Source organism: Mesoplodon bidens (genome assembly GCF_964165515.1).
Source record: "Mesoplodon bidens genome assembly, chromosome: 1".
Classification (NCBI taxonomy): domain Eukaryota; kingdom Metazoa; phylum Chordata; class Mammalia; order Artiodactyla; family Ziphiidae; genus Mesoplodon; species Mesoplodon bidens.
The window spans coordinates 39,801,148-39,828,715 of NC_138176.1; the positions used below are offsets into that span (position 1 = coordinate 39,801,148).

Here is a 27,568-nt window from a genome sequence, read left to right on the forward strand (position 1 = left end):
ACAAAATACTGCAGATTGTAACAGTGGTTCACTGTGGCAGTTATTTTCAAATGGAAAGATGTTACATTTTGAAACATCAGAATTTGGAGAAGTTGGTGGGGTGTTAAATGTAATTTTTAAAAGCCCCTTCTTAAATTCTTTCCCACTATCTGGAAAATCACTGTGTGTGTGAAGTCACCAAAGCCAAGGGAAAAGAAGGTTACAAAAGAGAATTGGTTGTAAATGTTGTATTATAAAATGATCCAGGAGAAGATGTCATGAGGAATGTGAACGAAAAAAGCAATCAGTAGATTTATTGAAGTCATTAAAGAGAGCAATTTCCGTTCAGTGGGGACAGCAAGTGTAATTTGAAGTAAAAGAACATAGTCATTGCAGAGTTTGCTGAGGGAAAGGTAAAGAAGAAAGGGGAAAAGACTAGCGGAGCAGGTGGAGAGTTGCTGCCAAAGAGGAGGGAGGTAGGTCCTGGAAGAACCAGGAGGGATTGGGATCGGTAGTTACAGGAACTTTTTAAGGTAGAGTTAACTGTTTTATTCTCGACAAAGGGGAGAGGTTATAGCTAAATGTGCTTGGGAGTGGAGGAGGTTTGGGACCTGCTGAGGTAAATATGTGTGATTAGTATATAATGAGATAAATCATAGTAGGTAATGGAACATTAGGGCATAATTGAAGAAAGCATGAGTTTATTAGGAACTCAATTATTTTGTTTTTATGAACTTCTTGAGCATTTCTCAGCAGGTTGGGGGCAGATAAATTGAATGGTGGTGCTGAACCTGCGTTGAAGATAGGGCTAACTGGTATAACAATAAGTGTAAGGAATCGTATGTTTCTAAGGAAGACATTCTGTGGTACAGGCCATTTAGAAAGTCAGATGGGGGATAATTTAGTTGGCGTATAGAAAGGAATTAAGGAATTAGAGTGCGTATTGAGTGCAAAGATCAGGTGTGAATGTGGGAGAGGAGGAAGGTATGACTCCTGTGGTCACAGAGGAAGAACACTGACTATAAAAGCTTAGATAACGTTTTGAGATTACCAGATAATCCATGGGCCTGATGTGAGCTTAAAGGCAGTGCAGTTTTGAGATGAAAGGTGAAGGATGACATAGGTGCATTCAAATCAGGAAGAGTAACCTAGAAGTAAGTAGTCTTACGTTTGGATTAAACGGGATATTTGTAAATAATTTCTAGTCTAAAGCCAGGAAAACTTCCAGCCTCACTAAATGTGGGATATTTAATTGGTAATGAGAGAGGAGATGGTTTCAGCAGAGTGTTAAAGAGGGACAAGGGTTTTCTGGGCACGTGCCACTGTTGGATCATATTGAGATATAGCACAAGAGTTTTGATAGGTATGTCTGTAATAAAAGGATGGGTTGGATTAATTGAGAAGTTAGAAAACAGGGAATCTCTAGGTGTACTATTAAAGAGCTTTCAAGTACAGGATGAATAACTTAATGCTTGACCTCTCCTGGGCATTTGTATATACAGTATTTTGTTTAGCATATTAATTAGACTGTATAATATTCCTGAGATTGTAGTTTAGTTGTCAAAGGCCTGGAAAGATTCACTACTGAGAATTCATACACATGAAAGTCATATATTGTGACCTTAGTCATTAACTTAATGTCTCCCTATTTTTAGTCCTATCATTGATATTGTAAGGTTCAAAACTTCATTTCAGTTATTTTGATATAAGTAATAGATGAAATAGTTTGTGAAGGGCTGATACACTGAAATCTTAAACTGGAACTCTCAACTGCCAGGTGTTTTTAAGAGCGGCCATCATAGAATGCCAGTTACCATTTGGAAGAGCTAACATTTGTTGACACCAGGAAGCCATTGTGAACTGCATTACCCATCAAGTGGCCCTAAAACCATGGTTCACTGGAGCTGAATCTTAGAAGACTGAGCTGAAGTAAATAAGGAAATTCAGATGGGAAATCAATAAGGAATAAGCAGTTAGTGTTGCCTGAGTGGCCAAGGGGATAGATAGAAGTGATGAGGAAAGAAAAGCAACAAGAGGGAAACTCGAGATAAACCTCAGTGCATTATAGTGTTTTATACAGTAACATAGCAGAAGAGTATTATAGTAGAAAGCCATCTTATCCAGCAACTTCTGGGTTATACGATAAAGTCAGAAGATGTAAGTGCACCAACGCTAAAAGAGAAGAAAATTGTCTCCGCATGTCTAGAAAAGGGTGTTTGTTAGAATTTTAATGTAAGTTTGTGGTAAAGGCTTATACTTAATGTATAAAGATAATTCTTCAAATTATTTGCTATTTCCTACTTAAATGTATTTTTTAAAGCTTTATATCAATTTCCTCTGTCTACACTTAAAATTGGAGTACTTCAGCTATGACCTCAGTAAAAGTTTTTTGAAATAAGTTGAATTAGTTCATCTTTGTTTTTTCACTCTTGTTGTGCTATCTCTAACTTTCTAAAATTATTCTTCCAGAAGAACAACCAATTTTATGAATCTTTTAGAACCTTTATGAAATGAGTGTTTCTATTCTGCTGCTCCTTTACTCCATTTCCTCCTTCCTCATTCTAGGCAGAAATATTAGTTCACTATTTCCTATTTCTCCACTTCTTTACTTTTTAAATAATACTTTACATGGAGAAAAAGTGAAATAGAGTGAAAGGATAAAAAACACTATGAAACAGTTGAAAAGATGGGTATAAAAGTAAAAAGTAAGTTTCCCTCCTACCTCTGACTCCTCAGCCACAGTTCACCGTTTTCCCTCCACAGAGTGGGAGAGACCCACTTTAAACACCAAGCAAATGTGGGTGACTAGAAAGTATAATTGTCATTAAGCTGTAAACAGTAAAGTACTGCATGAGCATAAGCCATTTTTCAAGTAGTACAATCATAATTTTGTTTTTCTAGGTAAAACATTTTAGAAATAAGGGCTCAGTTAAATGTGTCAAAGCTAGACAATTGGATAACTTGTTCCTGGAACACAGTTTGGTACTGGTATGATGTGTTTTGGGGTGCTTTCTTTTCATTTACTTGTATGTTAAGCATGTTCTGCTCTCCCAAATGAGAAATGTTAGTGTTTTAACAGAACATGAGCTTTGAAATTAGATCAGAGTTTGAGCTCTGGTAATGCTAATTCATAGCTGTGTAATCTTGCCAGTTCTTTACATTTCTCTGACCCTTGAGTTCTTCATCTGAAAAATGAGGATAATAGCTACTTCTCAGGATGGTTTCAAGGGTAGATTGTAAACCGTATCCAGCACAGTTCCAGGAATGTGGTAGGTGCTCAATAAACGTTATTTTTTTTCTCTTTCCTATCAATGTTATTAATGCAACCTGAAGACATTGTTAAATGGAACTGCTGTTATGGAGAAAAGATTCTAGGTAAACTCAACTATAGTGTTTTCTGTCTCTATAAAGTAAACAACATAGTTGATAATTTTTATTTAGGAAATTCCAAATATAAATAAAGGTAGCAAGAGGCAATTGTGGCCTAGAGTAAAATTTTAAGGGCAAGTAGCTAATAGAAAAGCATGATTTCTCAAATACTGACATTTTAGACCAGATGATGGGGGTGGGGAGGCAGGATATCCTTTGCCTTCTTGATTGTTTAGCAGCATCCCTGTCTCTGCTGACTAGATACCAGTAGCACTGCCCCACCCACCCAAGTTATTTTCAGGCATTGCCAAATGTCCCCTAGGGGGCCAAAATCACCCCTGGTTGAGAACCACTTAGAGCATATTAGAGCATGGCCTAGAAAGAACACATGTGGGATGGTTTCACATTTATAGAAGAACAAAGGAAAAGAAGAGAAATTAATTCTATTATAGGTACAGAAAACAGGATACTGTTCATAGCTGACACATTTAAAGTCAGTGAAAGAGAAGAAATTTGTAAGAAAGATAAAAGAATCTGGAAAAGGCTGCTTTATCCATTGATTCAGAGGATGGCTAAATAGGAAAAATGATGTGGTTCATAGCACTTCTTTTAAAAAAAATGCTATATTACTAGGATATGATCAACACACATCCTGATCCTCTAACCAGTCTATAACTGTAATGCTGTATGATGTGATTTTTTTTAAGAGTAGCAATACCCCTGACAAATAGCAAGATTATATATAATCAAAAGTATTCTAGGAAAATGTAACAACAAAAATTTAGGTAAATATGATTTATCGGAGCACCTTCATTTCTAAAACTGTTCACTTAATTGAAATTTGAATATATTATGTCTAGATTTTTAAAGACTCTTTAGTTGACACAAACTCCAGTCATGTAACTGAGGAAACCAAGGTAATATATATGATGGTTAGAGTATAGGTTCTAGAGTTGGGACTGCCTGGATTCGTATGTTGCCTCTTCCATTTGCTAATTTTTAACCTAAGACAAATAACAGTCTGAGCTACGCTTCAGTTTCTTGTTCTGTGTTGGGGAGAAATTGTACCTACCTCATAGGATCTGTCTGAGGATTCAATGAGTTAATCCATCTACAGTATTTTGGCATAATATTTGGCACACTCAGTAAATGTTTTACTGTTAACATTATTTTTATTTTAGTTGAAAGCTGTGTTGCTTTGCTAGAGCTTATAGCTTTAAGGCTAGTTTTGCCCAGCTCTAAAAATATATGCAAGTATACTTCTAATTGAAAATTATTTTTATTATCTCTGGTTGCCTAGCCCCAAGAATTGACTTTAAAAAGGATAGTATCTCAGAACAATTTGAAATTAGTTACGTTGAACACCTGTTGTAGATACATGGGTAATTTGAGGAAAGTTGGGCACCAGTTTTTAGATACTCTGTCATTTGAAGGAAAGAAACTCCAGTTGTCCATTTCTTGATAGCCTTAACCCCTCGATCTTTCATCTTGAGGCTTCATTTTCACCTGTCATGATAATCCTGCTAGGAAAGAGAAATCAAGTTGGACCTTAGAATCTCATTGGAGCAATGAGAGGCCGTGTATATATCTCTTCAATCATGTACCCTATGTTCTCATTTCCCAAAAGCTGGTTTAAATTGCCCTGGTTTCTGTAGAGTAGACCTTCAAATCTTTTTTTACTTAAGGACTTAAGAATGGGGAAGGATGAAACAAGTGGCATAGAATATCTCTGGAAAATCTTGTATGTCTGTTCATTGCTCTTTGGACTTCACAGTTACATGTTATGGAGTGCCAGTGTCTAAATATCAAACTAAAGGAGGTTGCTTGTTTTTTCTTTCTAGGCGGAAAAATTAATGAAGCAAATCGGTGTGAAAAATGTGAAGCTTTCAGAATATGAAATGAGTATTGCTGCTCATCTAGTAGACCCTCTTAACATGCATGTAGGTATCTTTAATCTTATTTAATATTTTTTTTGTCTAGCATTTTGTATCAGGGGTCCCAAAGACCATGACCAGGTTTGATGATTCTCTAGGAGGAATCACAAGATTCAGTGTAGTTATACTCCTGGATATAATTTATTACAACAAAAGGATACAAGGCAAAATTAGCAAAGAAAGAGGGGCGTGGGATGAAGTCTGGAGGAAGTCAGGCACCAGCTTCCAAGTGTCTTCTAACAGGGTGCACTTAATTCTTTCAGCAACAGGTTATGAGAACACCTGTCAAATGCTGTCTACCAAAGAAGCTCATTAGAGACTTAGGGCCCAGGGTTTTAATTGGGACTGGTCACATAGACTGCATCTTCCTAACGTGTCAAAATTCTAGACTCCCATAAGCAAAACAGGTATCTACCATAGACCATATCGTTTGCACAAACAGTTTAGGCACAGTGAGCTGTTCTCATCAGGAAAATGGAGGAAACTCTCCCGAAATCTGAGTATCTCCCATACTCCAGCCAGGGGCTAGCCTCGCAAGCAGGCCTTTACAAGGATAATCGTCTCGGGCCTGCTGTGTTAACTTTTTTTGTGCACATTTGTTTAGTTAAACCTGTTCTTTGATATATTCACCTCTGTGGCATATAAAATTACTGCTTTAAGTCATGTGGATATTTGACTTGGAGTTCAAATCTAGATTTTTTATAAAGTATGATAGCACAAGATTCTGAATCCCAGTTTTTCCATTATGGCCTTGGTAAATTATTTTCTCTTTGAGTTTCAGTTCCCTCATGTATAATCCGGGGACAATGTAATACCTGCTCTACCTACTTCTAAAGGATTATTTTGAGCATCAGATTAATGTAATTTATAAACTGTAAAATCCTCTGTGAATATTTTATAACAGTAGGTGTAAATAAATAGAGTGAAATACAATATCCTCCAAATCTAGGAAATAAAGATCTATAATGTCTATTAATATCTGTGTGCACAGAGACATACATGCCTTTCCAGAATTAATCCTCCATTTGAAATGGACTCAGTTCTTTGTTATAGCTACAGTGAAAGTCAGTGATGATTTTTTCAGATCTGGCTGCGCTTTTTCACTTTTTATTTTATGGTGGAAAATAAATGTGTTGTAAATACTGCTTCCGACCAGCCCCACCTCCAGCCCCTTTACTCTTCCAAATTAAAGCTAGGTTGTTTTTGTTTGTTCTTCAGGTCTTTTTCAGTTAGTTTATCCAGTGCCCACCCCCCAAAAAAATTTTTTAAGCTGAGTCAGAAGGCTTTAAAATACACAAGCTGTTATCAGTTTTGAAAAAATGTATCCCCGTTTACTCTCTATAAATATAAGACAAGTTTTGACACAGTTTACTTTTAATTAGTAAAATTCAGAAGCCCAGTTTGGTGAGTATAAGCCTTATTTCTAAATTCATTCCTATTATGTTTGACAGCATCATCTGTGAATTAGGCCACTCAGCTAGTGCTGAACTGTCTGTCAAAGCTGGCTCTCATTCTTCTTGGCAGAGTATTTCCTCATCTTAATGGAGTGAGGTCAGCTTATTAGATCCCAAATCTCAGAGTTCTGAGTGTGGGACCTAGGGCCTTTTTTTTTTTTTTTTTTTGAATAGGTAGTTGACTATTAAATTTTAGCTCATGGTAGTTTAATAATTTCAGTATTGCTTAAAAGTACTTATATTAATATATCATTTTAAACTTTTATTATTTAGGTATAATTATAATTTACTATTTAGGGATAATTAAGGCTTGCCATTTGGGGGGATTCTTTTTTACTTTGGTGAATATACATTAGCTGTAAAACTTCATGCTGACCTTAACTTTTACCAGGTTACTTGGAGTGATATAGCAGGTTTGGATGATGTCATTACGGATCTGAAAGACACAGTCATCTTACCTATCAAAAAGAAGCATTTGTTTGAAAATTCCAGGCTTTTGCAGCCTCCAAAAGGTATGGTAAAAGTTTATATTTGCTAAAGCATTAAAAATCTGGAAAACATGGAAACTTTCTGCCATTATAGAACTGGTGTTTTCGAAGTTGAGTTTTCAAGAGACTGCTGAGATCCAGTGAACTGTTTTATAAATAATGATTTTAAAATAATTGCTTATTCTTCAGCTTCCAAATTTAGGTAAAGTTTTTCCCCATAGTTACATATCAAAATAATCCCTTTATTTCAAATTCATTTTTATTACTTACAAGAAAATGAAATTAGGGAAATAGAGGATAAAAAAAATTCAAAGTAACAGTATGGGTTTTTGTCTTCAAGATACGACTTCTGGTTGTTTCATGATTCTAGTGATTTTTTTTCCTCTTGGTAATTTTATTTTAGATTGCAGTGGTAGTTTTGTTTGGTTTTGTTTTTAAGGAAATAGTGAACTACAGATGAACTAGAAATTAAATACTACTTATTTTTAAGGGAAACATTTTCTTATTCCTAGTGATTACTTCAAAAGCCTTGAAACTCAAGAATTGAAAGTATTTATAACTACATCCTTAAATAAAATACTTTTATTTTTATTTATTTATTTATTTATTTTTTATTTTATTTTTTTTTTTGCGGTACGCGGGCCTCTCACTGCTGCGGCCTCTCCCGTTGCGGAGCACAGGCTCCGGACGCGCAGGCCCAGCAGCCATGGCTCATGGGCCCAGCCGCTCTGCGGCATGCGGGATCCTCCCAGACCGGGGCACGAACCTGCGTCCCCTGCATCGGCAGGCGGACTCCCAACCACTGCACCACCAGGGAAGCCCTAATACTTTTATTATTGGCCATTCATATATTGATCATGTTTAAGACTTGTTAAAGGCGATTCAAATGTAGCTTACATGATAATTGATGGTGAGATCTGTAGAAGTGTGTTGCCATGGCTTTCAAATACAAACGCTATAGCGTAGCTTATTTAGTAGAAGCTTCTAGTAGAAGCTTCTCTTTATTGTATTGCCATCTAGTAGAAGCTTCTCTTTATTGTATTGCCAAAACTAGAGAGGTTGCTAGTCAAGACTAAAATCAAATTATTAGACAAATGCATTTCTCAAAAAAGGATCTTTAGAAATATCAAAATAACATGTATATGTTGTAGTTTATAATCTTACTAATTTTGCAGCTATATCAAAAAGTGCATTAATTTATATTTCAAAGATAATTGAAGCCAATAGCTGTACATTTTTATGAAGTAGAAAATTTTTGTTTCTGGTAAATAGAGGCTAACAGTTACCACCAAAAATGGCATTCTCTTTTTGTTAACTAAAACAACAAATCTGTTTTTTATATATCTTACTTTCTGAAACAACAAAGCTACTTATTTTCTAACAAGAAGCATTTACTCTATTGTGATTTAAAAAAAAATTTTTTTTCCCCAAAGAAAATGTCAAATGATTTATCTGAGCCCAGATCAAGAGTAAGGCAAATGTTGGATTACTAAGTTCTTCAGTACCCTCTTGCAGGTTGTTTATAGTGTGAACAAGAAAGAACTTTTGTCAATTTTTATGTCTCATTTTCACAATGTTAATGAATTTAGGAAATTTTTTAATGCTGTTAGAGAAAGCTTTTCTCATCAGTGATGGCTTAGGCCAGGTAACTGGGTGACTTCACCAGTTGGACTTGGTTTAAAGCCCCAATTAGTATAGCAGATACCAAATTATGAGGGAGTACTTTAACAGCCTTATGTAAATCTGCTTTTTATTTAAAAGCATTATCTAAAACTGAAGGTGGTTCCTATGTGTATTTAAATTTTTTTTAAGTTACATGAGTATTTCCTTATTATGTGATCTAAAGTTTTACTATTTGAGGTTTTTCAGCTTTGCATTTTTGGAAAATTTTTTACCAAGAACAAAAGTTTGGAAAATCATTGATTTCCTTTTTGACCTCCAACATAAATTGGATATTGGTGTACAGAAGCAGAGTATACAATCAGTTGCATACCATACTTGTTCCATTTGGGGACTGGAAATAGGTTACCTAGGTTAGACTCATTGCTTTATTGCCAATTTTATGTTTTCCTTAGTTCATTGCTGTCTAAGCTGAAATTGATCACTGCCTCACAGACTACAGAAAGTTAATTTGAGAATGATTTGTTATGTCATGAATGTGTGACACATGATAATCATACTTAATAACATATAAAGATATGGTGTCACTTATTGGTTACAAGAACATGCCATAAAATACTGATGGTTGCATTAAAAAATGTAACCCTTTCTTCCCCCTAAACATTTAAAAATTTACAATAGTTAAAATTCCATTTGAGGGACTTCCCTGGTGGTCCAGTGGTTAAGACCCTGTGCTCCCAATGCAGGGGGCCTGGATTCGAACCCTGGTGAGGGAACTAGATCCCACCTGCCACAACTAAGAGCCCCAGCGCAGCCAAATAAATATTAAAAAAAAAAAAATTAAAAAAGAAATCCATTTGAATGCTGTATGGTCCTTCTATAAAATCTGAATTCAGTAATCATTATTTTGGCACATAACTGTTATGTTTGTGAATGTCATCGTACTCCATGTTTTGATGCATTCTTTAAAATGTAGATAAGAAATATATGTTTTGAAAGATGGACTTTCTGAAGTCATAAAGGCCTATAACTTCCCCCCCACCTCCCCCCAGTACTCTGTATTTAAGTAGTTTTACAGATATTTATTTTTCCACCATTTGGACAAATTTTTTATTAAACCTTGAAAGTAAATAAACTAGTCCAAAAAAGAAAGAAAGAAAAGTTGGTCACTAATAAGGTAATATATTTTTCACTAATGAGGCTTATCTCAAATTTGGATTTGTTTGTCCCAATACTTCTTTTCTTCCTCATCCTAAATCTTGTATTTGCATGCAGTACTTAGGAAGTAAAGCCTTTGTTAAAAACATCCATCCTAAAGAGGGGTTTGAATTTTTAAGTCTCTACAAAGCACAAAATAATAAACACATTTTTAATTCTGTTGAAAATGGTTGTAAAAGTATCAGGCTAAGTTCTAAAAACTAGTTAAAATGTTATAAAACTAATAATTAAAGCTAAATGCCTCACATTCATTTGCAGAACCACTCGTTTATCTTCATAAATATTAACGTGGTGGAGTCCACTTCAACAAAGGATATAGAAAACATGCCATTTTCAAATAATATTATTGCTGTACTCACTGATAAAGTATCAGATGGGACAACATGAATCTTAGTGAAACTTAAGATACATACAGAGATGGGGATTAAACAGTTGAATAAATAATTTTAAAGCTAACACTCATGTAATTACCACCCAGGTCAAGAAGTGAGCATTGATTGTTCCTCATGTGAACCTTATCTGTCACAGCTCCATCCTCCAGGAGATTATGAAATCCAAAAGTTTTCATTGCATGTTAAATCTTTAGACATTAGTAAATAACTGCTCAATTAATAATACTAATTATAATCCCTGAAATAATTAGAAAAACTTAATCCTACTAGGAGGTACCAAAACTAAACTATTAGGAATAAAATATTCAAACTGATAAATGAATACTTTGAAACAAATCTGACAGTCTGAAGTATTCCATGTGTTTATGAAGTGATGGTATAGCTACAAAGTCAACAAAATATGAAGACTTTTGCATCATTAGTTCTAAAAACCTGAGATTCAAGTAATACATATTAAAAGTTTGCTAGTAGACCTGCATTCCATATTAAATTATATGATCAAAATAATAAATGTAATAATTCCATATGTTATCCCATATGTTTTCAGCTTCACTTGAATTCGATGGCATTAGACTATATTCTGTATTGCTCACATGAGCCATCTAAAAGTGTCAATAGAAGGTTCAAATTTAACTGACTTAACTAAACTTTTAGTACCTAAATGAACTTAATTAAAAAATGCGAGGACTGCTTGACAATATTAACATATACTGGCAGTGCTTATGGATTTAAATTTTTAAATCAGCTTTAGAAGGGTTTAATTTAAAATGATTAAACATGAGTTAGTTGAATCTTGAAGAATTATTAAGACCACTAGAAAAATCTATGTGTGCTTGAAGAGGAGTTTGAACATTATTTTGAAATGTTTGGCATGAAAAAAATTTGCTAGGTTATAGAACCAAGCTCAAGTTTCTCATTTTTAAAAAAATGTAAGTTTTGGGGGGGGGGAGGTTTATATAAAGTACTTATTTTTCTTCCCTCATATTTTGTTTTTTATTTTTATTACATAATAGGAATATTTTGGATAACTCCAAATTCTCTCCATTTTACCCCAGCATGCTGCCTATATTGTCTTTATTTATTTATTTGGCCATGGTGTGTGGGATCTTAACTCCCCAACCAGGGATGGAACCCAGGCCCCAGCAGTAAAGCACCGAGTCCTAACCACTGGACAGCCAGGGAATTCCCAATATTGTCATTCTTTAAGTGCTATTACATGAGAAAAGTCGAGAAGCTCTAGATTAAGCAAATATTTAAAGAAGTTTGCAAATGATGATTTTTGTCAGGCCTGTCTGTAAATGATCTATAGTCAGGGCCATAATTTTAGTATTATATTAACCTAGAAAATGCTACCTCATTTTAGATGAAAAACAGTTGGTGATGATTCCCCAAATTGCTCAAGACCTCAGCCTGTTTAGATCTTTTATATATTAAAAGACTTACCTTAAATTGCATTTAGCAGCAAATTGCTGTCAGTGGAGACTCTAGGTTAATAATATAGTTTTATTCCTAGGAAATTAAAACAGGAGTGACTGGTGATTTCTTTTTAAGAAAAGATCATTATCTTAAGTCTCTGAGCAATTGCAAAACAGTGTTTTCTACAGTCTATTTTGAAGTTGTTCATTTTCTCTGGGCTGTTGTCATTGTGCTGTAGGGCTCTTAGCTTGTGAAGGGGAAGGGCATTAGACGATTTTATTTGTCAGCCATTGATCAAGAGGTGTGAGTTTGGATGTCAAGATGATTGTCTTTAATATCCTGAACTGGACCATTTCATGAAGGGAGGAAGCACAAGGGTGCTATAATCTCAAATACATGTCATCACTGACACAAACTTAAAATATAGCACCTTCCTTTCTACTATAAGAAAAGATTAATAAAAATGGAAGTGAATATGGCAAAAAAGTTTCATGTGGACAGAATTAATATTACATTTATTATCCCATAAACTAGCAAATATCTCTTTCTCTTAAAGGAAATAATAAAATAACATGTTAATTTCCAGGTGTACTTCTCTATGGGCCTCCAGGCTGTGGTAAAACGTTGATTGCCAAGGCTACAGCCAAAGAAGCAGGTTGTCGATTTATTAACCTTCAGCCTTCAACACTGACAGATAAGTGGTATGGAGAATCTCAGAAACTGGCTGCTGCTGTTTTCTCCCTTGCCATAAAGCTACAGCCTTCCATCATCTTTATAGACGAAATAGGTATGCTATGTTTTCTAAACAGTGTGCAGTGGGCTTTCGTGTACATGTTTCCTCATGCATATGTTTGTCCAGGGTAGGTATCTAGAAGTTGAACCATTAGGTTGTGTGATGTGTCCATCTTCAACCTCACTAGGATTACCATTTCTTCAAAGTGGTTATACCCGTTTACACTCTCACCAGTATACAGTTTGTTTCCCTACATACTCCCCCAAAACTTATCTTTTCAGGCAGTATCATTAATTTTTGCCAACTTAAAGAGCAAAAATTATCTCATCATTGTTTTGTGTTTCCCTGCTTACTAGTAAATTTGTGCATCTTTTAACATGTTGATTAGCCATTTAGGTTTCCTTGCTTGTAAATTGCTGGTTTTTCTTTGGGATTATTTGCAGTTTTCTTAGTAATTCTTTGATGATGTTTTATTATGATTGCAAATATTTTCTAGACTGGCTTATCTTTTCACTTTATGATAGTTTCTTTTATGGAGATTTAAACTTAAATGTAGTTACATTTATCAGTTTTTTTCCTTTATGGTTTATAATTCTTGTGTCTGGTTTACAAATCCCTTCACTACCTCCATAAATACTCTCCTTTTTAAAATATATAATGTGAAGTAGGAATCTAGTTTAATTCCTTGCCATATGGACTGTCAACTTATAAATAGATCATCTTTCTCTGTATGTCATGACTTTTATATTAGTGGACTTTTTCTCTATTTTATGGATCATCTATATTTTTATTATAATTTATATATTATAATAAAGCTACAGTAATTAAAACTGTAGCTTTGAATAAATTTACTATTATAATTATATGTAATATGATAAACTATATAGAAATATATAGAGAGAAAGATAGGTATAAAGTATTTTGAGTACTTGTTTGCCTTGTGTATCTTTCTCATCAATTTATTCCATTTATTTTGGATTTTTGCTTTGACTTTTGCACAAAGGAGCATATAGCTGGATTTTTAAAAATTTTAATCTAAGGCTCTTTAACCAGGAACTGTGGTCAGTTTGCTTTCATTTTGATAGCTGATATATTTAGATTTATTTCTACCACATAACTGTGTGCTTTTTATGGATATTTACCAATCTAGTGGACTTTTGTACTTTTTTTATTCCCTTTTCCCTCACACAGGTTTAGAAGTTACGTACCGTTGACCCTTGAACAACAGGTTTGAATGGGTCCACTTATACGTGGATTTTTCTCAACAGTAAAAACTCTTATCACCACATGAACTGCAGCTATGGAGGAACCGTGTATATGGAGGGCCAACTGTAAATTATATGTGGATTTTGGACTATGGAAAGGCTCAGCGCCCATAACTCGTACCTTCTTCAAGGGTCAACTGTATTCTTTTTCTTTTAGCATAGCTACTTGTCTTAAAAGTCTAGGCTAATTATTTCTCGCATCTTCCCAAATAATACAGGGACCTTAGAACTCTTGAATACTAATCATTCCTCTCATCTCTCATATGTTTTTGTTAACAGTTTCTCTTGTTTTTTACTTTTCCATATTAGTTGTTATTTTTATACTGGCAGTGCTTGTTTAGAGATCCACTTTGCCAGTTATTTTGCTCACTGTTACTTCTTGCACCTGCCTTTTCTGGATTTAATTTCCTTCTTACTGAAGTCTGTCAAAATTCTTTCAGCAGTGATTGTGAGTACAGTGAGTTGTCTTTGTGTGAAAATGTGTTGACTCTGTTTTTATTGTTAAATGATACAGAATTATTTTCTTTCAGCAATTTAAAGCCAAAAGTCTGTTGTCTACCAGTCTTGTCGCTTTTGAGAATTCTGCTTATAGCCTAATATTTCTTTGTAATTAATCTATCTTTTCTCTCTAGTTGCTATTGAATATTGCAAGACTTCTGTTTTATTATATATATATTTTTTTTCTTCAACTCTCTACTTAATTTTGAGTCATTTCCATAGTTGTAGCATCTAGTTCTCTACCATATTTCATCAGTTCTAAAACATACAGTTTTATTTTAGTTTTTTTACATTTTAACGTCCCTGAAATTGGGATAGCATGTTATAATTTAATTGGCAGTATTTAAAAATTTTTGTTGATACATAAAATAATGGTGAAACTCAAAAGTCAATCAGTCATTGAGTAAGTAATAAAAAGCAATTCTTTGCTTGGCTATGTTCAATCTTGCAACAATTGGGTTTGTATTCTGCCAATTATATTTGAACTTTAGAAGTTCTGTTTGTTTATTTTTCAAATTTATCTATTTTCACTATAACTTGCTTTTCTGTTAAAGTTTCGATCCCTTTTACATCTTCAAAATTTTAAACTTTTTTTTTTTTTTTTTTTTTTTGTGGTATGCGGGCCTCTCACTGTTGTGGCCTCTCCCGTTGCGGAGCACAGGCTCCGGACGCACAGGCCCAGCGGCCATGGCTCACAGGCCTAGCCGCTCCGCGGCATGTGGTATCTTCCTGGACCAGGGCACGAACCCATGTCCCCTGCATCGGCAGGCGGACTCTCAACCACTGCTCCACCAGGGAAGCCCACATACTATTTTTTATATAGTTCTTTGGATTGTTCTGTTTGAAATTTTACTTCTTTATATTGTTAACTCTCTTTCATAGTAATTTGTTTCCGTGTGTCATTTCGAACTCTAGATTGCTTAGGACTTGCTTTTATATGAGAATTCTGTGTTGCCTAAAATAATCCAGAGTAGTTTTTCTGTCTTCCACTTAGAGGCTTTAGGCTCTAATTTCTCAACTTGGATGTTCCTAGACTGAATGACAGTTTGAATTTAGACTTCAGGCCTGAGAGAGAGCCCCTGTGATCTTGGTTTTTAATTTTTCAGGGGGGACATATTTCCCTCCAGAGCCCAGGCCAAGACAGACAAGCGTCCTTAACTCCCTGTAGTGGTGAGCATAATTTTTTTTCTTGTCTATACTTTCTGTGAGTGTACATCCTTTTGGGCATCTTGGCTTCAGCATGGATATTAACACCAAAGCAGAACCTCCTGGTGCTACCCATGCATACCTGTTGTGTACACAAACACACACACAAACAGTGGCATAATCACCTCAAAATCTCACCATTCTTTTTTTCAGTTCTCTCTTTTCCTGATCTCTAGGATTTTTTTTCTTTCCTTCTTGCAATCTCAGATATTCAGTAACCTTTTTTTTTTAATTACTAAACTTTATTTTTTAGAACAGTTTTAAGTTTACAGAAGACTTGAGCAGAAAGTACAGAGTTCCCATATCCCCCCACACACACAGATTCCCTATTATCAATACTTTGTGTTAATGTGATATATTTGTTATAATTAATGAACCATTATTGGTATGTTATTAATAATTAAAGTCCATAGTTTATATTAAGGTTCATTCTGTGTTGTACAGTTCTGTGGTCTTTGACAAATGCATAATATCATGTATCTACCCTTACAATATCAGGCAGCATAGTTTACCACCCTAAAAATCCCCTGTGCTTGGGCTTCCCTGGTGGCGCAGTGGTTGAGAGTCTGCCTGCCGATGCAGGGGACATGGGTTCGTGCCCCGGTCCGGGAAGATCCCACATGCCGCGGAGCAGCTGGGCCCGTGAGCCATGGCCGCTGAGCCTGCGCGTCCGGAGCCTGTGCTCCGCAACGGGAGAGGCCACAACAGTGAGAGGCCCGCATACCGCAAAAAAAAAAAAAAAAAAAAAAAAAAAAAAAAAAAAAAAATCCCCTGTGCTCTACCTGTTTATCCCTCTCAAACTCCTCCCTCCCAAACTCCTAGCTGCACTGTCTTTATTGTTTTGCCTTTTACAGAATATCATACAGTTGGAATCATAGAACATGTAGCTTTCTCAGACTGGCTTCTTTCACTTAGCAATATGCATTTGTTTCCTCCATTATCTTTTTATGGCTTGGTAGCTCATTTCTTTATATTGCTGAATCATATTCCATTGTATGGTTGTGCCACAGTTTGTTTATCCATTCATCTATTAAAGGACCTCTTGGTTGCTTCCAGTTTTGTGCAATTATGAGTAAAGCTGCTAACAACAGAGATATGCAGGATTTTGTGTGGACTTAATTTTCCAACTCAACTGAGTAAATACCTAGGAGCTCAATTGCTGGATTGTATGGTAAATCTGTGTTTAACTTTGTAAGAAACTACCAAATGTATTTCAGAGTGGCTATTTGCACTTAAAAGTTCCACCAGCAGTTCTACCAGCAGTAAATGAGAGGTCCTGTTTCTCCACTCCTCTCCAGCACTTGGTATTACCAATTTTTTGGATTTTAGCTATCCTAATAAGTGTGTAGTGGTGTCTCGTTTTAATTTGCACTTCCCCAGTGATGTATATCGTTGAGCATCTTTTTTTTAATATGCTTATTTGCCATCTGTATATCTTCTTTGGTGGGGTCTCTGTTCATATCTTCTGCTCATTTTTTTTTTTTGAAGGTGGATTTTTTTAAATTAATTAATTTATTTATTTTTGGCTGTGTTGGGTCTTCATTTCTGTGCGAGGGCTTTCTCTAGTTGCAGCGAGTGGGGGCCACTCTTCATTGCAGTGCGCGGGCCTCTCACTGTCGTGGCCTCTCTTGCAGAGCACAGGCTCCAGACGTGCAGGCTCAGTAGTTGTGGCTCACGGGCCTAGTTGCTCCGTGGCATGTGGGATCTTCCCAGACCAGGGCTCGAACCCGTGTCCCCTGCATTGGCAGGCAGATTCTCAACCACTGCGCCACCAGGGAAGCCCTTTTGCTCATTTTTTAACTGGGTTGTTTTCTTGTTGAATTTTAAGAGTTCTTTGTAAATTTTGGATACAAGTCCTTTATCAGATATGTGTTTCATACAATAAATATTTTTTCCCAGTCTGTGGCTTGTCTTTTCTCTTAATAATGTCTTCCACAGGGCAGGAATTTTATTTTTGATAAACTCCGACTTACACATTTTTTTCTTGGATGGATTGTGCTTTTGGTGTTGTATGTAAAAGTTCATCACCAAACCCAGGGTTCCCTAAATTTTCTCCTGTATTATTTTCATAAGTTTTATAGCTTTTTGTTTTACATTTAGGTCTGTGTTCTGTTTTGAGTTAATTTTTGTGAAATGTATAAGGTCTGTGTTGAAGTCTGTGTTTTTGCATATGGATGTCCGATTGTTCTAGCACTATTTATCAGATATGCATTAACTTAAAAAAATCTTACTCAGTCTTTTTGTCAGTGTTTACATACATGTCTTTTTCCACCGTCTTCAGCATTCTGAGCTTTTATATTTAGTATGTCTCATGTAAGCAGTACACAGTTGGGTTTTGTGTTTTTTTAATCCAGTCTAATATCTTAAACAGGTAATTGCATACTCTAGACCATTTACATTTAATGTAACTACTGATATAGTTAGGTTATTTATACTTTGATCCAACATTTTAAGTTTTTCATATTATTTTAAGCAGCCATCTTGCCTGAACCACTTCTTAGAAATGAAGATAATTTAAGAATAATTAATAGCAGAATTATGGTGGTTAAGTAGGCAGCTAAACTTACACAATTTATCTTTAAAAAATAAGCAATTTTAAAATGACTAGATTTTATACATCCAGAATAAATGGGTATGTTTATTGTACATGGTACAATACATGGTACAACAATGGTACATATTGTACACGATTAAAACTGTAAAAGAAAATACAGGATATATGTTTGCCATCACAAAACTATCATGTCACAGTAATGTGCTTTTGCTGTAATTGCTTTTTAAAAAAATTTTTTGTTTTTTAAAGCTTGGACCTAGCACATTAAAAAGCATTTTCATGTCACTTGCATGTATGATTGACAGACTTCAAGTTTTAGTTTTAATGTTGAAATGTGGAAGTTATTGAGAAATGCCAGTGATTTGAAGAGATACAAGACAAAACATTTGAAATAGGATTGTACTGGAAAATATAGGATTTGTTTTTATTGTCTTTTTTTCGTTCTTAGGATATACCACCTTTCAGTCCTTTCATTCTAGAAGGAAAATGTTTTCCCCCTTCTAAAAGTATTTCATGTTTGTTATAGATAATTTGGAAGATAGAAAAGAATTCAAGAGAAAATTAAAATTGTCCATCAGTATCACTGAGAGATAACCAAAGTTATTAGCATTTTGGTGTATTTCATTAAAGGTTTTTTTTACCCTGTATAATGTATATGTACATGCATGCCAGCATGTATGTTTTAAACGATTTCCTGTCCTATATTTTCCCACTTAATAGTGTTTTGAGATTTTCCAGTATCATTTTTATTTATTACCAGGAAAAGTGTATGAGGAAAAAGGATGTGATCCATAATTAAGAATACATAGGATGCAGAGAACCTGGAAAGTTAGGGCCAAAGCACACAGACTTTTGCTCTAAGACACTACGTGATCCTTTTTTAGCCTCTCAGCCCTAGATCCTTTACTTCTTTTATATATGTTGGTATGAATGTATTTTTAGGAAAGAAATAAGGATTGTGAATTGATTTAATTTGCTGGATAATTTGTCAAAGTGGTTATATCAGAATAATGTATGAAAAGGCATATTCGAACCCTTTTCTTTGTAATATTTCATAAAATTGTCAGCTTTTAATTAATGATTTGAAATTATGTAAAGAGTAATTTATTATTGGTTTGTAAGGTTAAGGATTTTTTTCTTCTAGACTCCTTTCTACGAAACCGTTCAAGTTCTGACCATGAAGCTACAGCCATGATGAAAGCTCAGTTTATGAGTCTCTGGGATGGATTGGATACTGATCACAGCTGCCAGGTATTTGAAAGTAATCTGCTTTAATTTGTGTTATTCTTGGTGGTGGTGTTAATAGAAAATTTGGCTGCTTGTTAAGCTTATTTACAAAATTATTTTTCGTAGCTTATACTTACCAATAAATGATGAGAATCTGAAAGAATATGGTTTGTATATGTCTCATCCATTTTGAGGGCTTCGTAATTAATAAAATGTTAAAAAGATTTCCCAAATGCTCAAAACAAATACAAGAATAAGAGAGAAAACCAGGGTATTAGAACCATCTATGTCAAGGAAAAGGAAGTGACAGTGGCTATGAGTATTCTGTACATTTCGTTTGACTCTTACCATAAATCCTTACAGTCTTTACTCTCAGTTCTTATTGTCACTTTTTAAAAATATATATATAGTCGTGTGTATATGTTAATCCCAAAGTCCTCATTTATCCCCCTCTCCCACCTTTCCGCTTTGGTAACCATAAGTTTGTTTTCTATGTCTGTGAGTCTGTTTCTGTTTTGTAAGTTCATTTGTATCATTTTTTTAGATTCCACATATAAGTGATATCATGTGATATTTGTCATTCTCTGTCTGATTACTTCACTTAATATGATAACCTCTAGGTCCATCCATATTGCTGCAAATGGCATTATTTTATTCCTTTTTGTGGCTGAATAATATTCCACTGTATATATGTATCACATCTTCTTTGTCCATTCATGTGTCAGTGGGCATTTAGGTTGCTTCCATGTCTTGGCTTTTGTAAATTGTCCTGCTGTGACCTTTGGGGTGAATGTACCTTTTTGAATTATGGTTTTCTCCAGATATATGCCCAGGAGTGGGATTGCTGGATCCTACGGTACCTCTATTTTTAGTTCTTTAAGGAACCTCCATACTGGCTGTACCAATTTACATTCCCACCAACAGTGTAGGAAGATTCCCTTTTCTCCACACCCTCTCCAGCATTTATTGTTTGTACACTTTTTAATGATGGCCATTCTGACTGGTGTAAGGTGATACCTCATTGTAGTTTCGATTTGCATTTTTCTAATAATTAGCGATCTTGAGCATCTTTTCATGAGCTTTTTGACCATCTATATGTCTTCTTTGAAGAAATGTCTATTTAGGTCTTATGCTCATGTTTTGATTGGGTTGTGTGTTTTTTTGATGTTGAGCTGCATGAGCTGTTTGTAATATTTTGGACATTAATAATTAGATCCCATGTGTTTATTTTTGTTTTTATTTTCATTACTCTAGGAGGTAGATCCAAAAAGATCTTGCACAATTTATGTCAAAGAGTTTTATAGTATATGGTCTTACATCTGGGTCTTTAAGCCTTTTTTTTTTTAATTAATTTTTACTGGAGTATAGTTGCTTTACAATGTTGTGTTAGTTTCTACTGTACAGCAAAATGAATCAGCTATACATATACATATATCCCCTCTTTTTTAGATTTCCTTCTCATTTAGGTCACCACAGTGCATTAAGTAGAGTTCCCTGTTCTGTACAGTATGTTCTCATTAGTTGTCTATTTTATATGTAGTATCATAGTGTATAGTGTCAATCCCAATCTCCCAATTCCTCCCATCCCCCCTTTCCCCATTGATATCCATACATTTGTTCTCTACGTCTGTGTCTCTATTTCTGCTATGCATATAAGATCATCTATACCATTTTTCTAGATTCCACATATATGCATTAATATACGATATTTGTTTTTCTCTTTCTGACTTACTTCACTCTGTATGACACTCTCTAGGTCCATCCACGTCTCTACAAATGACCCAATTTCGTTCCTTTTTATGGCTGAGTAATATTCCATTGTATATATGTACCGCATCTTCTTTATCCATTCCTCTGTTGATGGACATGTAGGTTGCTTCTATGTCCTAGCTATTGTAAATAGTGCTGCTGTGAACATTGGGGTGCATGTGTCTTTTTGAATTATGGTTTTCTCTAGGTATATGCTCAGTAGTGGGATTGCTGGGTCGTATGGTAGTTCTATTTTTAGTTTTTTAAGGAACCTCCATACTGTTCTCCATAGTGGCTGTATCGATTTACATTCCCACCAGCAGTGCAAGAGGGTTCCCTTTTCTTCACACCCTCTCCAGCATTTATTATTTGTAGACTTTTTAATGATGGCCATTCTGACTGGTGTGAGGTGTTACCTCATTGTAGGTTTTTTTTTTTTTTTTTGCGGTACACGGGCCTCTCACTGTTGTGGCCTCTCCTGTTGCGGAGCACAGGCTCCAGATGCGCAGGCTCAGCGGCCATGGTTCACGGGCCCAGCTGCTCCGCAGCACGCGGGATCCTCCCGGACCGGGGCACAAACCCACGTCCTCCGCATCGGCAGGCAGACTCTCAACCACTGTGCTACCAGGGAAGCCCTTGTTGAGGATTTTTGCATCTGTGTTCATCAGAGATATTTGCCTGTAGTTTTCTTTTTTTGTGACATCTTTGTCTGCTTTTGGTATCAGGGTGATGGTGGCCTCTTATAATGAGCTTTGGAGTGTTCTTCCCTCTGCTATATTTTGGAAGAGTTTGAGAAGGATAGGTGTTAGCTCTTCTCTAAATGTTTGATGGAATTCGCCTGTGAAGCCATCTGATCCTGGGCTTTTGTTTGTTGGAAGATTTTTAATCACAGTTTCAATTTCAGTGCTTGTGATTGGTCTCTTTATATTTTCTATTTCTTCCTGGTTCATTCTCGGAAGGTTGTGCCTTTGAGAATCTGTCCATTTCTTCCAGGTTGTCCATTTTATTGGCATACAGTTGCTTGTAGTAATCTCTCATGATCCTTTGTGTTTCTGCAGTGTCAGTTGTTACTTCTCCTTTTTCATTTCTATTTCTGTTGATTTCTATTTCTTTTTTTCCTGATAAGTCTGGCTAATGGTTTATCAATTTTGTTTATCTTCTCAAAGAACCAGCTTTTAATTTTATTGATCTTTGCTATTGTTTCCTTCATTTTCATTTATTTCTGATCTGATCTTTATGATTTCTTTCCTTCTGCTTACTTCGGGGTATTTTTGTTCTTCCTTCTGTAATTGCTTTAGGTGTAAGTTTAGGTTGTTTATGAGATTTTTCTTGTTTCTTGAGGTAAGATTGTATTGCTATAAACTTCCCTTTTAGAACTGCTTTTGCTGCATCCCATAGGTTTTGGGTCTTCGTGTTTTCATTGTCATTTGTTTCTAGGTATTTTTTGATTTCCTCTTTGATTTCTTCAGTGATTCTTTGGTTATTTAGTAGCATGTTGTTTAGCCTCCATGTGTTTGTATTTTTTACAGTTTTTTTCCTGTAATTGATATCTAGTCTCATAGCGTTGTGGTCAGAAAAGATACTTGATATGATTTCAATTTTCTTAAATTTACCAAGGCTTGGTTTGTGACCCAAGATATGGTCTGTCCTGGAGAATGTTCCATGAGCACTTGAGAAGAAAGTGTATTTTGTTGTTTCTGGATGGAATGTCCTATAAATATCAATTAAGTCCATCTTGTTTAATGTGTCATTTAAAGCTTGTGCTTCCTTATTTAGTTTCATTTTGGGATGATCTGTCCATTGGTAAAGTGGCATGTTAAGAGTCCCCCACTATGATTGTGTTACTGTCGCTCTCTCCTTTCATGGCTGTTAATATTTGCCATGTATATTGAGGTTCTCCTGTGTTGACTGCATATATATTTACCATTATTATATCTTTTTCTTGGATTGATCCCTTGATCATTATGGAGTGTCCTTCCTTGTCTCTTGTAACAGTCTTTATTTTAAAGTCTGTTTTGTCTGATATGAGTATCACTACTCCAGCTTTCTTTTTTTTTTTTTTTTGCGGTATGTGGGCCTCTCACTGTTGTGGCCTCTCCTGTTGCAGAGCACAGGCTCCGGAAGCGCAGGCTCAGCGGCCATGGCTCCTGGGCCTAGCCACTCCGTGGCATGTGGGATCCTCCTGGACCGGGGCACGAACCCGTGTCCCCTGCATCGGCAGGCGGACTCTAAACCACTGCGCCACCAGGGAAGCCCTCCAGCTTTCTCTTGGTTTCAACTTGCATGGAATATCTTTTTCCTTTCTCTCACTTTCAGTCTGTATGTGTCCCTAGATCTGAAGTGGGTCTCTTGTAGACAGTATATATGTGGGTCTTTGTTTTGTATCCGTTCAGCCAGCCTATGTCTTTTGGTTGGAGCATTTAATACATTTAAGGTAATTATTGATATGAATGTTCTTATTGCCATTGGGTTAATTGTTTTGGATTTGTTTTTGTAGTTCTCTTTTCTTTTCCTCTTTTGTTCTCTTGCGATTTGATGACTATGTTTAGTGTTGTGTTTGGATTCCTTTTTCTTTTTTTGTATGTATATCTATTGTCGGTTTTTGGTTTGCAGTTACCATGAGGTTTTGATATACCAGTCTGATATACCAGTCTATATATATATCTATATCTATATATATATATATATGATTTAAGTTGCTGGTCTCAAGTTCAAATGCATTTACAGTATCGTGCTTTTGTACTCTCCTCACAATTGCTGGGTTTGATATCATATCCACATGTGGATGACTTTCTACCTTTGCTGTATGTTTGCCTTTACCAGTGAGCTTCCATTCATAATTTTCTTGTTTCCAGTTGTGGCCTTTAGCATTTGTTGTAATTTGTTCTCTTAGCTTTTGAGTGTCCATAAAGCTTTTGTTTTTTCTGTCAAATAGAATGAGAGTCTTGCTGGGTAGAGTATTCTTGGTTGTAGGTTTTTTCCTTTCATCGCTTTAAATATATCACGCCACTCCACTCCATTCTGGCCTACAGAGTTTTTGCCGAAAAATCAGCTGATTACCTTATGGGGATTCCCCTGTATGTTATTTTTTTTTCCTCTTGTTGTTTTTAATATTTTTCTGACTTTAATTTTTTAAACTTTATTATTATGTGTCTTGTCATGTTCCTCCTTGGGTTTATTCTTCATGGGACTCTCTGCGCTTCCTGGACTTGAGTGACTGTTTCCTTTCCCATGTTAGGGAATTTTTCAGCTATGATCTATTCAAATATTTTCTCAGGCCCTTTCTCTCTTTCCTCTTTCTGGGACCCCTGTAATGTGAATGTTAGTGTGTTTAATGTTGTTCCATTGGTCTCTTAGCTGTCCTCCTTTCTTTTCATTCTTTTTTCCTTATTGTGTTCCACAGCAGTGATTTCCACCATTCTGTCTTCCAGGTCAGTTATCTGTTCTTCTGCCTCAGTTATTTTGCTGTTGATTGTTTCTAGTGTATTTTTCATTTCAGTTATTGTATTCTTCAACTCTGTTTCTTTGTTCTTTATATCTTCTAGCTCTTTGTTAAGCATTGCTTGTATCTTTTCAGTCTGTGCCTCCATTCTTTTCCCGAGATCATGGATCATCTTTACTATCATTACTCTGAATTCTTTTTCGGGTAGATTGCCTATCTCCACTTCACTTAGTTGTTCTTCTGGGGTTTTATCTTGTTCCTTCATCTGGAACATATTTCTCTGCCGTCTCATTTTGTCTTAACTTTCTGTGTTTGTGGTCTCCATTCCGCAGGCTGCAGTGTTGTAGTTCCTCTTGCTTCTGGTGTCTGTCCCCTGGTGGATGAGGCTGGTCTAGAGACTTGTGCAGGCTTCCTGGTGGGAGGGACTTGTACCTGCCCACTGGAGATTGGAGCTGGGTCGTGTCCCTCTGGTGGGCAGGGCCGTGTCAGGGGGTGTGTTTAGAGGCGGCTGTGGTCTCAGGAAGACTTTAGGCAGCCTGCCTGCTGATGGGTGGAGCTGTGTTCCAGCCCTGTTGGTTGTTTGGCCTGAGGCGTTCCAGCACTGGATCCTGCAGTGGGGCCTCATCTTGATGTCAAAATGGCAGACTTCAGGAGAGCTCATGCCAATGAATACTCCCTAGTACCTTTGCCACCAGTGTCCTTGTCCCCACAGTGAGCCACAGCCACCCTGCCTCCCCAGGAGACCCTCCAAGACCAGCACGTAGGTCTTCTCCAGGCTCCTGTGAAGTCACTGCTTTTTCCCTGGGTCCTGGTACACACAGGACCTTGAGTGTGCCCTCCATGCGTGGAGTTCCTGTAATCAAGCCCCACTGGCCTTCAAAGCCAAATGCTCTGGGGGCTCCTCCTGCTGATGGCAGACCCCCAGTCTGGGCAGCCTGACGTGGGACTCAGAACTCTCACTCCTGTGGGAGAACTTCTGCAATATAATTACTTTCTAGTTTGTGGGTCACCCACCCAGCAGGTATGGGATTTGATTATATATTATACGATTGCACCCCTCCTATGCTCTCTTTGTGACTTCTTCTTTGTCTTTGGATATAGAATATCTTTTTCGGTTGTTCAAGTCTTTTTTGTTGATGGTTATTCAGCAGTTAGTTGTGATTTTGGTGTTTTCATGAGAGAAGGCGAGTGCAAGTTCTTTTACTCCGACATCTTGTTTCCAACCCAGGTCTGTCGTTTCTTAGTTAAAGTGGGGCTGCATGTTTTTCCTTGCAAGCTCTCAGATGTTCTAAACTGTAATATCCTTTTCTGTAAGGTTCTAAGGAATGATTAAAAGAAGCTAGAAAAAGAATCAACTGTGTATTAGTTTTGTCAGTGCCACACAACTTAACAGTACGTTGTCACACATCAGGGAAGTAGGGCGGTTAAATACATTTCCTTTGCTTGCTAATTTCTGACTAATGTAGCAAAAGGATGCTTCCAATTTGTACAGGCCTCTCTGTACTTTGAGTAGTCAAACTTATTTACATATATATATTTTTTAAATTTAAACTTAATTTTATACTTTCATTTTCATTAATTGCTGATACTTATATACTTAACCACTTCCTGTCACATGCACCTTTCCAATTTTATACATGACAGTCTTCTGTCCTAGGCTTTGTCTCTTTCCTCTGAAATGCTGTGAAAACCAAAATTAAGGTCCCTTGGTATTCCCCCAGAGAGAAAGCCAGCTATATTGTTCAATTTACATCTTGGAGTTCCCATTTTCACCTAGTCCTTCACCTCTGAATATTCCATACTTTCTTGCCAGATCAATAATGTATTTTAAAAGAAAATTTAAAAAATTTTCTGGCATATTTGGTTTTCTGCCATATTGCTGGAAATGGAACTTCTAGAGCCATTTTTCTGTTTGGGTTCCCCCCCCCCCGCCCCTTCCATGAATCACCTATTTTATATCTCATGTATATATGTATTTTAAAACTTTTCTCATGGAAAAGTTTTGGGAAGGTTAATAATGTTTTTTCATTGTTCTAACTTCAGTAGGTTTTTTCTATTTTGTAGTCTGTTTTTGCCCCTTTTAAGAAAACATAGAGGGACTTCCCTGGTGACGCAGTGGTTAAGTATCTGCCTGCCAATGCAGGGTACACAGGTTTGAGCCCTGGTCCAGGAAGATCCCATGTGTCACAGAGCAACTAGGTCCATGCGCCACAACTACTGAGCCTGCACACCTAGAGTCCATGCTCCGCAACAAGAGAAGCCACCACAATGAGAAGCCTGCGCATCTCAATGAAGACCCAAGCGCAGCCAAAAAAAAAAAAAATTCAACCATTATTTCTTCAAATATTTTTTCTTTTCCATTTTCCTTGTGATCTTATCAAAAGCCATTTGGATATACCTTATTTATATTCCATGTTTTTTAACATCTCTTTCATATTTTCCATCTCTTTGTGCTATATTCTGGGTAATTTCTTTACCTCTTCCAATTAGATGATTCTGGCTTCATTTGGATCCCTTCAGTTATGTAGCATTTTCATTGAGCTTATCATTTCAGTTATTATATTCTTCAGCTCTATAAATTCTTTTTCAGGTCTGCCAGATCAGTTTTGATGGTCTCTTGCCAGTTGGCTTAGTAAAGCAGAGCCCTGGCATCAGTTAGCCTTGTAACTTTGGCAAAATTATATAATCACCCTGTGTCTGAATAGAGGGGGTAATATCTATAAAAAGGGAAGAATTGTATCCACCTCAGAACTGTTGTAGGATTTTAAGGATTTAATCTGAGTAAAGTGCCTGTAACAGTATCTGGTATATATATGCTACATAAGTATTTGCTATGTGATTTTTTTTTTATTTCTTGTTTATTCCTTTAAATGTATTAACACTAATTTTATAGTCCATCTTCAGTAATTCTAGCATAGAAGTATTTGTACATCTTGTTCTATCATTTGGGTTTAGGATGGTTATTTCCTTGTGTGTTTTGTGATTTCATGGGAAAAATCATATTTGGTAGAACTTTGTGTGTGA

General features: G+C 36.0%; 1 protein-coding gene across 2 annotated transcripts in view; it reads left to right on the plus strand.

Moving 5' to 3' along the window:
- Window positions 1-27,568, plus strand: part of ATAD1 (ATPase family AAA domain containing 1) — a 53,435-nt gene that overhangs the window by 8,041 nt on the left and 17,826 nt on the right. For both annotated transcript variants that reach the window (XM_081232160.1, XM_081232161.1), the window contains exons 3-6: window positions 5,190-5,288; window positions 7,128-7,248; window positions 12,457-12,657; window positions 19,271-19,377. In XM_081232160.1, coding sequence (XP_081088286.1) covers window positions 5,190-5,288; window positions 7,128-7,248; window positions 12,457-12,657; window positions 19,271-19,377 — 528 coding nt within the window. The remainder of the gene's footprint in view (window positions 1-5,189; window positions 5,289-7,127; window positions 7,249-12,456; window positions 12,658-19,270; window positions 19,378-27,568) is intronic.